Below are 12,736 nucleotides of genomic sequence, written 5' to 3'. Positions count from 1 at the left end.
CTCCTCATGGACCACCAAGGCTCTATGCACCCCTCCCCCTCGCTCATATAGTCGTGCTTAGGAGCAGGACTTCTGGCTAATGCAGAAGTTGATAAGGAACATGCCCTAACTAAGAGCTTGGGACGACTACAAGGTGGATGTAAATTGTAAAATGAAGAAGGATAATTGCTACCAAGAGTACATAACATTATGAAGTACTCTTGTTACTACGTGTATTGATTGCCATGAGAAAAACAGATCTCCCAGAGAGGTCATAGTTAAATTTCAGGGAAACTAAAAAAGTACTTTGAAGTAGTAATAAATCAGTGGGCACATCAGCATTCCTGGGGTAAAACAAAAGCTTCAGCATTGATTCTTTGGCACAGTACCAGTACTTCAGAAAGTAGGTCAGACACACAGTCCACACTAGTCCTTGCCACCAGTGACCCTGCCCATCCGGTCGTGACATGCGGAGAGCCATTCATCTGTGGCGCTCCCCGGGTCCGAAGAGTAAGATCACCGTATGTGTGCGACGGTGCAAAACACGGAAAAAGGATCCTGAGCTGAGTGGAAGCCCCCAGCAGCAATTCACATCTATCTTCAGCATCACAACACAAGCTGAGTGATCGCATCCATAGTTTTGCTAAGAGGCTAGCGAACGCCTTTTAAAAATGACTTAATCCTCATCACTACTCCACGCATCTTGCAAGGCTTGCGGAACTTCAACCTGACGTGGTGCAACCTGGCAACAAAGAAACAGCAGCAGCAGCACCAATGTCAGAGTTAGACAATCATGATCCGTTTGCAACCCAGGAGAAGCATCAGGAGCACTTTGCGGAAGCTAACACACCACAGAGCTGTCCTTCCAGTTCCCAAAGCCAGTAAGCATTCGACTAGCGTCTCTCACCTCTGCGCGATGCCTGACCTCCTCCACTGCTACAGGCGAGTGTGCTTTGCGGGCGCTCCACCAGAGTATGCGTGAATCCATGGCTCCGCTGAACAACTCCTGAGCATCACAAACAATCAGAAATCAGCACCATGAAGAAATGCCATTTGCCACTAGTGCACTAAAGAAAAGAAGAAAAACACACCAATACTTCTGTCCAGTAGCAATCTTCTAGTACCCGGTTTATCATAACTCCCAGACAAACATAACAGGATCTTTGCCGTTCAAAGAGCAAAGGCGCACAGGTCTTGCTGTACCCATACCTGCTTTCCTGGCCGTAGCACGCAAGCATCACAGTTGCCGAAATGACCATGCAGTGTGCGCAGCTTGGCGCCCGACGACAGATCAAAGCAGTCGACGTTCATGGCATTGGGAACAAAGATCAACCGGCGGCGACTGTCCTTGGAGATGGCCATTTGAATGCTTCTCCGGCTAGACGCCTGCATACGACCAAAGTTTACCTATTGAACACATCACGTAGAGCATAAGAGAGCAAAGACATTAAGCTGGAAAACACTAGTAACAGCATACAGTGGAAAACAACACACCATGCATATGTGTAATGATTATGTTGCAGACACACGCAGACACACAATTCCACATACGCATGCACACGCAGACACAGACACACACACAGACACACACGCACATGGCACATACCAGAGTATTGGTTCCGGTGCTTGCATCCCAAACGCGCAGTTGCTTGTCATTGCCCAGACTAACGACATGATGGCCGTCGGGAGTGAATGCAACACTGGTGACTGCACCCATGTGACCAAGCTTGCCTACATGACACACAATACAACAACAAAACAATACAAGCACTCACACCAAAAGCGACAGCAAGGTGAAACAGAAGACATGTGACTGTGCATTGCACACTGCACTTAAGCAAAACCTCATGCACACCGCCATCTTGTTTGGGATCTTGTGCAGCCTGGCAAGCAGCCAAGGGGCAAGCAGCCAAGGCAGCCAAGGGGGCAATCACAGAGACAGTGTGCACGTACTGCTCTAGTTGAGAACATGACAGTAGGTTTTACCAAGAGTACATAACCCCCCAGAGTGTGCAACTCCCACATACCCTGCTGTCCCGACAGAATTTCAAGTTGACGTTATTATTATGATGCAATGCTCCTTGCACCAGTGATTTACAACATGTGTACGGGTGTCAACGCATCACACGTTTTTCTTTGCAATAATTTGTACAAGATCGATCGACTTCGGTCAACCACAGGTTCCGGATTCGTAGTACATGTACTTCACTGTATTTCAAAAGTACTTTTCCGAGACACAAGAAACAAAACTAAATACAAAGGGCCCCGGCATGAAGCATGGTACTGGTGACAACGTACACAAGAGCCATGACTTCAGCAATCACACCAGCCAAACCGCTAGGTCATACCATCAAATGTCAGCTGCTGACGTCCATTGTGCTGATCACACGCAAACAGCAAGCTCTTGGCACGGCGCACATCCCACATCAAGATTTTGTTATCTGCTCTGGGACAGTATCGTACACATGCGTACACAAACACACGGACACATACACCCACCCACACTCATGCATACACCCACCCACGCACCCACCCACAAGCATGCATGCACACCCACGTACGCAATTGTCCACATACACAATCAATAAGATTCTATTTGTAATCTGAATAGATGAGCACACGCTACGCAAACACATACGGGGGGGGGGGGGGGGGGGGGGATGCTCATGTTCTGGCTGCTCCGGCCTCGGGCCTTGAGCAGCCAGAGCAGTTTGATTGGTGTTGCTGCTGCTGCTGTTGTTATTTGTTGTTGCTGCTGCTGCTACTGCCACAATCTTCTTCATATTCTTGATCATCCTCTGGATCCACCACTGTTGCTCCATCGTCTCATAGGAGTCCCGTTTGTCTCAGAACTCTCATCGCGCCAACTACTGGCCCAGTAGAAGATAGACTTACCCTCCAGACACCAGGTGATAGTCATTGCTGGGAGACCAGGCTACACTTAGCACACGGTCGTTGTGACCTGCACAGCAGTAAACAAACAAACAAACAGGATAAGCAATTGAGTGAAGGAAGAATAAATTGCTTGCCTGCGGAAAATAGATTGAAAGCTCAAGCTTCTGACATGCAGAGAGAGAGAGAGAGAGAGAGAGAGAGAGAGAGAGAGAGAGAGAGAGAGAGGGAGAGAGAGAGAGAGAGGGAGAGAGAGGGAGAGAGAGAGGGAGAGGGAGAGAGAGAGAGAGGGAGAGAGAGAGAGAGATAGAGAGATCGCCCAACGAGACGGCAACAATGGCCAGAGCCCCAGGGGCAGGTGATTCACCACAACTACCACATGCATGTTATGCCTCCCGTGATCCCGGCTATTTTGCCTGGCAGTGCCGAAATATGAAACCGCAACAGGGAACCTAAATGTGACTGGCAGACAGACAGACGGGACCAGAAGGCCAAGTTCCTGGAATCTGTGAATAAAGCCAGGACTGCTGACAAGATTCCCGATGCCCTGATTGTAAACTGGGACCAGACTGGCATCCATCCGGTACCAAGTTCAGAGTGGACAACAGCTGCGAGTGGCAGCAAACAAGTTGAGGTGCGTGGCCTTGGTGACAAGCGGGAAATTACCGTCATGCTTGCCATCAGCTTGTCTGGAACTCTCCTGCCACCACAAGTCCTCTACGCCGGAAAGACCAATTGCTGTCATCCACGGCAAAGTTTTCCTGTGGATTGGGATATTTTCCAAAGCGAAAATCACTGGAGCAATGAGAACACCATGTTGCATTTTCTTGACAGCGTCCTAGTGCTGTATGTCAAGGCAACTCGTCGACAGTTGAAGCTACCCGAATCACAGCCTGCCCTCGCTATCTTCGATATGTTTGCTGCTCACTGAGTGGACTCTGTGAAGGAAAAGCTCAAGGAGAACACCATCAAGTCTGTGTATGTGCCAGCTGGTTGTACTGGAGAATTACAGCCATTGGATCTCGCCTTCAATGATCCGTTCAAGCGTGCTACGAAGCAGAAATTCGCAGACTGGTACATGGTATGCAGTAGAAGTGAAAGAGGGCTTTGGATGAAGATCGACTAGTCAATGTAAAGATCAACACTGCTGCAATCAGGGAACGTCATGCACAGTGGCTCATCCAGGTGGTTGGCTGGAGCTGGACAAGGATGCCGACCGTATCAAGCGCGGCTTTGTACAAAGTGGAATTGCTGAAGTGTAAGACTCTTGCTGTCAGTGACATGTGTTCAAATGCAAGCAAGGTCTTGGAACCGTCCGCATACTGTCATCCACGACACTAGTAGTATTATAGTTTGTTATTACAAGTTTGTTCGGAGAAGTAACGTTTCTCCGCGCTCTCCTTCGGGAGAGCGAACAGTTTTTATCAAATTGAGTGAAGGAAGGAATGGAGCGAGGGATGAAACTCGAGAGGGACGGCCAGTGTTGAGTCGTGACTTGCAGCTGTTCGGCTGGTTGGTTACCCGGAGCTCCGTCAACGCGGGCATGGAGCTGATGCGAGCACGTGGCCGAGGTTGCGCTGACTAGTTGGCGGCTAGCCGAGCTCGACGACGTGTACTATGGTGTACGGCCTCAGTAACGGAACTGCCACCCCAACACCGGCAACGCAACGGCTGCAGAATGTTGGAGTCTGCCTTGTTCGTCCTGCCAATGTGTCATGCAAGTAATCGCTAATAGTAATACTAGTACTACTTGTAGTTTGTGACACTCTTGATCTCGCAGACTTGTGTGCAAATGCAAGTTTTGTGACAGTGTCGATGCACTGTACCGTAATCCATGTGACTAGCATCATTTTCACGATCATGCGTTAACGCCTGTGTTCATGCTCACACGAGCGTGCGTTTGCTTTTTTTGCTCCGCTACAAAAGCAATGCCAGAGGTGGGATTTTTCTCTCTCGTATGAATTCAATCGCAAACATTAAACAGTGCAAACCAGTCTCAATTTGTAAAACGCAAACATTTATTGTCGCAAACGTTACCTGTTTACAGTACTCCCTTATACAGACATCCCTTGTACCAGCCCTAGCCCCGGCCCCAGGGCCCAGTACAAGAGTCTTGGTAGTGACAGGATGAGAGTGATGACAGCAGCTTACCACGGAGAATCTGCGATGTCGAACCCGTCTCCAAGTTGCACAACTTGATACTATGTTCTTTCCTGGCAACTGGATACACACACACACGCACACAAACACACACACACACACACACGCACACACACACAGGCACACACAGACACACACACACAGATGCACACAAACGGAAATGACCAGCCGGTCATGCAGTTCCGCGTTATAATTAAACTTCACCCTTCCTGCCCAAAGACCCACAGATGTGGTCCGCCCACGCCGAAGCAGTCTTTGCCACGCGGGGTATTACACAGCAGTTCACATAATTTCAATACGTCGTCATTGGCGCCTGGAGCCAGAGTATGCCCTTGAGAGTGGGATATGATTATTATTTATATCTCTCCCTGATAACCGTCCCTACGAACAGCTACGAGACACATTAGTTGGCCAGACCCAACAGTAGGGACCTTTCGCATTTGCTACGAATCGAATGCGAAACGAAAGTTTGATTCGGCTCGTAATCGTTTCGTTGAAAACAGAATTCAGGTTTCGCAAGTCGTAATGCAAATGTGCATGGCAACTACGAATACGGCCGGTAGCTAGCTTGGCGTACGGGTGTGTTGGCGCACACGTGCATGGATCATGCATGGAATCAAGGGAAAAATGTGTACCTGGCAAAAATATGTGTACCTGACGGATTCGGAGCGTGCCACGAATGAAGAGGCTTCCATTCGTGAAAACGAGCTCTCCGCGGCAACTCTGACGAATCCTCGAACCCAGGTGACGAATCAGCATTCGTTTCGTATCCGTACGCGTGGTGCGAAAAGTCCCTAGTCTCAACAGCAGCACGCATGTCAAATCCTCAGGACAGCTTACTCCTGAATATCTCTAGCATTGGTCACGTAAATGAATGTACATTTACGTGTACTTTTTGGCACAGTGCTGCTCGGTGAAATCTTATCACGCGAGCCAAGAGCCCATGCAGGGCACAAACTTGACTCACGTGATCAGATGTCACTGAGATGCACTGGTACTTCAGAAACCAACAACTTCGGCAGCTATTTAAAGGGGAAGTCCGGTGAAAAATTTAAATTTCACAGTCCGTAGAGTTCGGGTCGCTGAGTCGAATGGTCTTTGTCCGAGGAGGCTGCGGCTTATGGTTCGTCAGATACGCCCAATCGAACATGTGCGAATTTGAGCGCGCATCACCCAGATCCAGGTGATGACGTCACAGCGTGCAGCCAGGTAGCCACACCATCTAGCTGTGTACATAAATGGCCATATTCGGAGCGCGTTCGATTGGGGAACTGTTTGTCGCAGCTTCCTCGGACCAAGACCATTCGATTCAGTGTTACAAACACTACGTACCCTGTGATCTTCAGCTCGGTAAACCTCGAGGTTATACCGTATTTTAGCCGTTTCCGAGTTGGACTTTTTCCGTCAGCCTCTCCGCGCTGCGTGCATGCAGTGAGTGCAGTGCACTAGTGTGTTATCTAGCTGTGGTGCAGTCAACAAACTCATCACAGACGGAACTACTCCCGCACTGCCGTGCTGGGGTAGTATCTACAACAAGACTCGAGTCACAACTGACACAAGACTCAGAAAACTAGTCAACACACGGACTTGTCATGTACTACACTCGTATCAGTCGTATTGTACAGTCATGTAGTCAGAGAACGTGCGTTTTTCCTTGCCGGTGCCGGTGGCGGTGGTTGTGCTTTGAGAAAGAAATTTTAGTTTTCCGCTCCCGCCTCATTATTTTATGCTACAGCGATGAGTGCACAACCGTGACAAGTGACAAAACAGGGAACAGCTCCCGGACCTAGAACTTCCAGATTCCATAGCGTTGCGAGCGAAGAGTCGTGCCCGTGGTTCAAAGAGCCTGCACTGTTCTCCAATTGAGTAGTCCGAAATATTCCAAGTTCGCACCAAAACATCACCATGTGGCAGGCTACTGGAGTCTAAGCGAATCTAATCGGTATGGAACAACATTTAGAGCACTCGCATCACTCTTCTCCATTTTGGCGACCCTGCTCTCCAGCGATCTGATAATTACACCAGCCTCGTCTGCAATAGCTGCTGCTTTTTCATCAGTCGGAAACTCAGTAGCGCTCACTCTTGACGGGCCCGCGCGGCCATTTCTTCAGCTGAATACTGAGGTTCTCAGCCCCAGACCGAACTCATGAAGGTCAGCCATGGCTGCATCCTCACTTTCACAAGGAGTTACAGGTCTTCGGGGTCGCTTGCACCACCTAATATCAGTCGCCAAATCATTTGAAATAGCACTGACACTATTGCTGTCACGCACTCCTTATGACCTAGCTGCACGCTATGACGTTGCAGAGGGTGTGGCGCGGCCGCATGACGTCATGGCGCAGCCCCCGAAACTCAGTTTTTCAAACGGAAATATCTCGAGAATGCTTTGTCGGAGACACGTGGGACCAACACCATTCGACTCAGCGCCCGAAACTCTACCGACACTGAAATTTAAATTTTTCACCGGACTTCCCCTTTAATTTTAGCAAATTTCGGCGCAGAGCTTCAACCACACAGCTACAGGAAACGGTGATGTGCTGTACCAAAATGTGGCCCAGAATCTGCGAAAACCAGGCTTAAGGGTGAAAATCATTTTTTTGAGAAAATTGATGTTTTGTAAAAAGGTTGTGTCGCGTGGACGATCGAGTGCAGTGAAGTGGAACCAAAGAGAATCTCGCTTGTTTGAAGAAGTAGCAGTCATGGCAGGAAGGGTTTCAGCAGTCAGGGAAGTCAAAGGGCTTCCGGTAGAATATTCTCTGCTACTCCTCTAGTCACAACGAAGAGTTTTTGAACTGATCGAACGGATTCCATCTCCTACACTCAGGGATGGCGAAATTTCTGCGCTAGCTGCTGCTTGCGGAAAATGGTGAGGAATCATCTCCAGTTAGAGTCGTGATGGCGATAGCGAGGAGAACCTGGACGACAGCGATACAGCCAATCGAAATACGGAGATACTAGCTGTTTCTGGGCCTCACGCAAAAGGAACACGCGCAGCAGAGCTCATACGTTTGCAGCAAGTTCACGAGGAAAAAGGCTTGAAGCTCAGTGTGAAAACTGTTTTGAATTGAAGTCCTTGGCGATGAAGTGCTACTGAAGGCCAGGCGAATGAGCGAGCAGATCGAGAGGCCCCCACTCGAGACTTTCCTCGCTGGACAGCTAGCTGCAAGGGATTGTACAGCGTGCCGATATTTCACTTGCTGGTCAGCACCAAGCAGATACTGCAGCACGCCAACACGCCAGCACACTATGCGCTTACTATGAACAGTGGAACAGTTTGAAAGGCTGTGTTCTTGCTTGTTTCTAAACAGTTGTACTAGATTCACCCTTCAAAAGGTGCCATCTCAACTGGAGTCGGGTTTCCTTGTGGTGTGTAGCGCCAGAGCATGCCAGCACATGTATTCAGCCTCAGAATGTGCTGAGTGAGGAGCAAACAAAATTCATGCAGAACTGTGCATGGCCACTACACAGTCTACAGCCTGCAGCACCAAGGGCCACAACAAGCCTGCCCCCACATGCCTACCTTGTCATGTCACCTAAACAAAAATGTCTCTTCCTTCAGTCTGGTGTATCTCTCTTCATTTCTTTCCTGTGAACAATTTTGTGTGTGTGTGTGTGTTTTTTTTTAGCACAATACCCTGGTGTGTTTGAGATACTTTTAATACCACTACGAGTCGACCCACACCTGTAATATTTTGTTTCCTGACCTCTCATGCCCAATAGAAGCTGAAGATGGGAAAAGTCATTTTGTGAAATTTCACCCTAAGCCTGGTTTTCGCAGATTCTGGGCCATGTGTTGATACTATAATGCTAAATACTGCAAATAACGTTAGCAGCCATCAACTTTGACATGTCAACCAGAAGATCATTCAGTAACACTATGCAAGGGAAGACTCCGTGTGTAGACCAGGCATGCAATTTGTTCTAGAAGCGACACACATCTTTGGCTTTGGTTCTACCTTTCAACGACATCCACTTGCTCAGTTGGAATGCCATCCAATTCTAGCAAGTTACAAGTGATGAAAGGAAAGCTATCACCCGTCATTGGATTGTGAACATGACTCACTAGGGTGTCGTGGACTAGTGGCTTACCGGCAATAAGACTGTGGGCAGTGCAGGACGACACGGCATGGCAGTACAATGGCTCCTCAAACTGAAACTGCTCAGCCACCTACGATGACAACAACAGCAACGACAACACATCTCTTATTGGCCACTGGCTATCGTGAGAATAAAGATTTGAAACAGCAGCAGCAGCAACAACATTCTATTATTGGCCACAGGCCATCGTGAGAATAAAAGATTTCAAACATGCAGTGCTCATACTTGTCATGTGGCCGTCGCAATGACACAGTTCAAACGTTCCATCACAGCACATGTATACGTATGTACAAGCGTTACTGCTTTCTTTGTTCTGGAAACAGAAGTCAAAGTCAAACAATGTAGCCTTCTCCTTGTGAGCTGCAAGGCTTAAACCCGCTGCGGTATTTCCATAGAAACTTCCATACACCCGGAGATGACCTCTGCCACCTCGCCCAGTCAAAACAGCAGGAAAGAAGAATCTGAAATTGAGCAACACCCCTGCCTCGTACAAATATTTGCAAGGTGTACATTGGGGCTGCATATGCACGGATACAGCCACCGTTTGAGTGGGTAGTACAGTGCTACTCAATGAAATCTGATCGCATGAGTCAAGTTTGCGTAGCCCTGCACCAGCTCACATCCCAGTGTTCGCAGGGCTAGGGCTACAAAGCGCTGCCCGGCGAGGCATTGACTTGCTCGGTCGGATTTCATTGAGCAGCACCGTGCAGGCAGAATTACAATAAACACTGCCGTACCAGCCATGCATTTGTGTCCCAGATCTTGAGCGTGTGATCCATGCTGCTGGTCATAAACATGCCAGTATCATGCGGGAACCAGGTGACTGCCTCCACGCTGTACTTGTGTGCATCGCTTGTTGATCTGTGTGTGCAGACAGAAACAAACACAGACACACACAGACACACACACATACACACACATGCACAAATACATGCATACACAATATGCTATACCTGGCCGTGACACAGTTCCTTAGAAAGCAATGGCAGTGATAACAGTAGTCGGAGCAATTCCACTCTACAGTACTTCAGTACAATTAAATACTATTGTCAGAATCAACCTGATTGCTACTTGTAATCATATATTCTCCAACCAAATTGCATGCCTATCTAATATTCTAATCGAAAAGCAACATACTTAGCTGTTGTGCTGTTGATGACATTGCATACTTTCATGTTGCCGGAACTTCCCATTGATGACTGCTCCAAGTCATACAGGGCCACCGACCCATCACCTCCACCAGCAAGCATGCTGCAGAACAGTAGCAGCAGCAACAACAACCACACAATGATAATATATTTTTGATATTGTCAATAGGTATGTCAAACACTCCATTGAAATTTTGGTCTCTGTCTCTCTGAACAGCATTTCGAAAAGAAAAATTCAAAAGTTCGAGGGAGCTGAAACGGAAAAATCCCACCAACATTTCGGCCTTGGGCGATGTCAAGAATGATAAGAAACAACCAGCGAGGTGGACCTATAAACAAAGACTACATCAGGTGAGAAGACTACACCTATAGTAAGAAAACAATACATTTGCACTTACACTTTCGCACTAAGATAAACAGTGTAGTTGATGTGGTGAGACTGGTGTGTGTGTGTGAAGTAGCATTTAGAGGTGATGCCAAGCACGTAACAAAGTAGAACTAGAAGACTGTCGACAGTTATCGCTGACTGAAATGAATGACCTGAGGCACCTCAGTCACTCAGTCCTCCTTTCCCTGCACATGTGTACACTGTACACCGTAGTGACTGTACACTGCTGTCATCACTGCTAACTGCTAACTGCTAACTGCTAAGTTAGCAAACTAGTACGTACATGTGCAGGTATTTAGGAGTTGATATTCACACTGGTTTTAAAATTATAGGGTTTCAAAATGCACAATTGGGAATACACTCCGACGTCTCTTATCCGGGCACCTTGGGACCGGGCACTGCCCGTATCTCAGATTTGCCCGCATCTTAGGATAACTCATCTACCACGTATCATATCACTTTTGAAGAAGTTTATTCGGCACATACTGCACATGGTCAGGTTACAAATATAATCCATGGATAAAAATGTGTGGATTACACAGGTTGGCAGTGACAAAATTAATAAGCACTTGCGCATTCGCAAAAAAGTTCAAACCCCTAAATTCGAAGCATTTTTGCCATAGGAACTCAAGCTGAAGGTGTCCGGTAGAGAGACGTGCACGTATCTGAGGCGTCTGGATAAGAGACGTTTGAGTGTACTTTTCGGGGGGGGGGGGGGGGGGAGTAAAAATATTTCTTCCGATACACTGTGCTAGTTTAGGATGCTGTTTGCTTGTACGAGAAACACCTCGTGGCCCCAGGTAACAAGCGTGAGTCAGGATCGCTCATGGAGTAGTGCAAAACTGCTACAGTCAACTTCGCTAATAACGACTGCGGGTATAACGACAATTCGCGAATAACGACAGTATTTCCATGCCCAGAGCAAAGTCCCTTCCAACTGTTATACATATAATGAGACTTAGGGTATAACGACACTTCGCTAATAAGGACACTTTGTTGATGCCCCGCCGAGTGTCGTTATATGCAAAGTTGACTGTACCTGGGGCCTCACGAGATGCTTATCGCACTGGAAGCGGAGCATCTCTGTAAGTCTGTATCCCTGGTGAGCAACCAACCAGGAGCAACCAACGCTGTTAAACCTATTTCCAAAATTGAATGGTTATTGAATGGGTTTATACGGTAAGATTCTTGCTCATTCATTTAACCACACGGTATGGCCAGGTATACTTGAACAACGCCCACCCGCATGTACATACACAATAAAAGCCACGGAACCCTGGCTCCGCCTGCAGTTCTGTGTCTGTCAAGGCACAAGTTACAAGTTATGCCATTTGTAATTTTCTTGTGAAGTGCGCTAGGGGGCCAGGGAACTATTTGAAATAAAGATACAATACACTGCACATGTACGAAGCCTGCCAAGACAATAATAAAAATGGCATAGTAAGGAGCAGCCTTCCAGAGAGATAACAAATTTACAATGGTAAACCTGTACTTTAGCGCCCCCACATAATTATGGCACTAAGCACAACGCTGATATACATTGTACAGTGTAGTCATTTTAGTGCTGAAATCACCTGAATACTACATTTTTCAGTACAAGACATCCGACGATCTGGGAGCGCTAAAGTACAGGTTTACCTTTACAATTGCAGCGACTTACTATTTTCCATCATGCTTCTCAATATCCAGGGACTTCACAGATTTAGTGAAGAAGGGTTGGATTTCGTAGTCAGAATTAATGTCCAAATTCAGTAAGCGCTTCGTTACCACGTTACTGGACAGCTGCCAAGGGGAAATTCTTCCAAGACTTCTGTCTCGGAGCAAACCAGAAAGTACAGGCATTTGTGAGCAAAACACATTCTACATCATGGCCATATGGAGAGGTCTTCTTAGTTCTCAGCCACGCAGCGGGCATGTATTTACTGAACTGGATGACGATCGACGAATCGCGGAACAGCACAAAAACATTATAAATAATCCTTTCATTTCGAAAGTCACTTCAAAATTTAAATAATTTTTTGACTTGAAAATAAAAAAATTATCGCATCATTCCATGATTCGATTGCCTGGA

At 47.4% G+C, this 12,736-nt stretch overlaps 1 protein-coding gene across 1 annotated transcript; it reads right to left on the bottom strand.

Annotated features, from left to right (window-relative positions):
- Window positions 1–61: 61 nt before the first annotated feature.
- On the bottom strand, window positions 62–12,632 carry LOC135814285 (DNA excision repair protein ERCC-8-like). Its single transcript, XM_065327385.1, has 11 exons — window positions 12,326–12,632; window positions 10,267–10,380; window positions 9,867–9,990; window positions 9,121–9,199; window positions 5,023–5,091; window positions 2,875–2,941; window positions 2,328–2,425; window positions 1,586–1,710; window positions 1,189–1,386; window positions 887–985; window positions 62–721 (listed from the first exon to the last, which is right to left on the bottom strand). Exons 1-11 carry the CDS (start codon window positions 12,505–12,507, stop codon window positions 656–658), a joined length of 1,221 nt encoding a protein of 406 aa, XP_065183457.1. The 5' UTR covers window positions 12,508–12,632; the 3' UTR covers window positions 62–655.
- Window positions 12,633–12,736: the final 104 nt, after the last annotated feature.

Source organism: Sycon ciliatum, chromosome 4, assembly GCF_964019385.1.
Source record: "Sycon ciliatum chromosome 4, ocSycCili1.1, whole genome shotgun sequence".
NCBI classification, from domain to species: Eukaryota; Metazoa; Porifera; class Calcarea; order Leucosolenida; family Sycettidae; genus Sycon; species Sycon ciliatum.
Note: the sequence above shows the minus strand (reverse complement) of the source record. Positions and strands in the feature narration are given on the sequence as shown.

What these genes read in the sequence shown, in the direction of transcription:
- LOC135814285 (XM_065327385.1), bottom strand. Translation starts at nt 12,507, where the DNA reads ATGCCTGTACTTTCTGGTTTGCTCCGAGACAGAAGTCTTGGAAGAATT. An exon ending in ATCAACAGCACAACAGCTAA is followed by an intron (nt 9,991 to 10,266) that starts GTATGTTGCTTT and finishes CTGCACACACAG; the next exon opens with ATCAACAAGCGATGCACACA. An exon ending in TATCACCTGGTGTCTGGAGG is followed by an intron (nt 2,426 to 2,874) that starts GTAAGTCTATCT and finishes ATACTGTCCCAG; the next exon opens with AGCAGATAACAAAATCTTGA.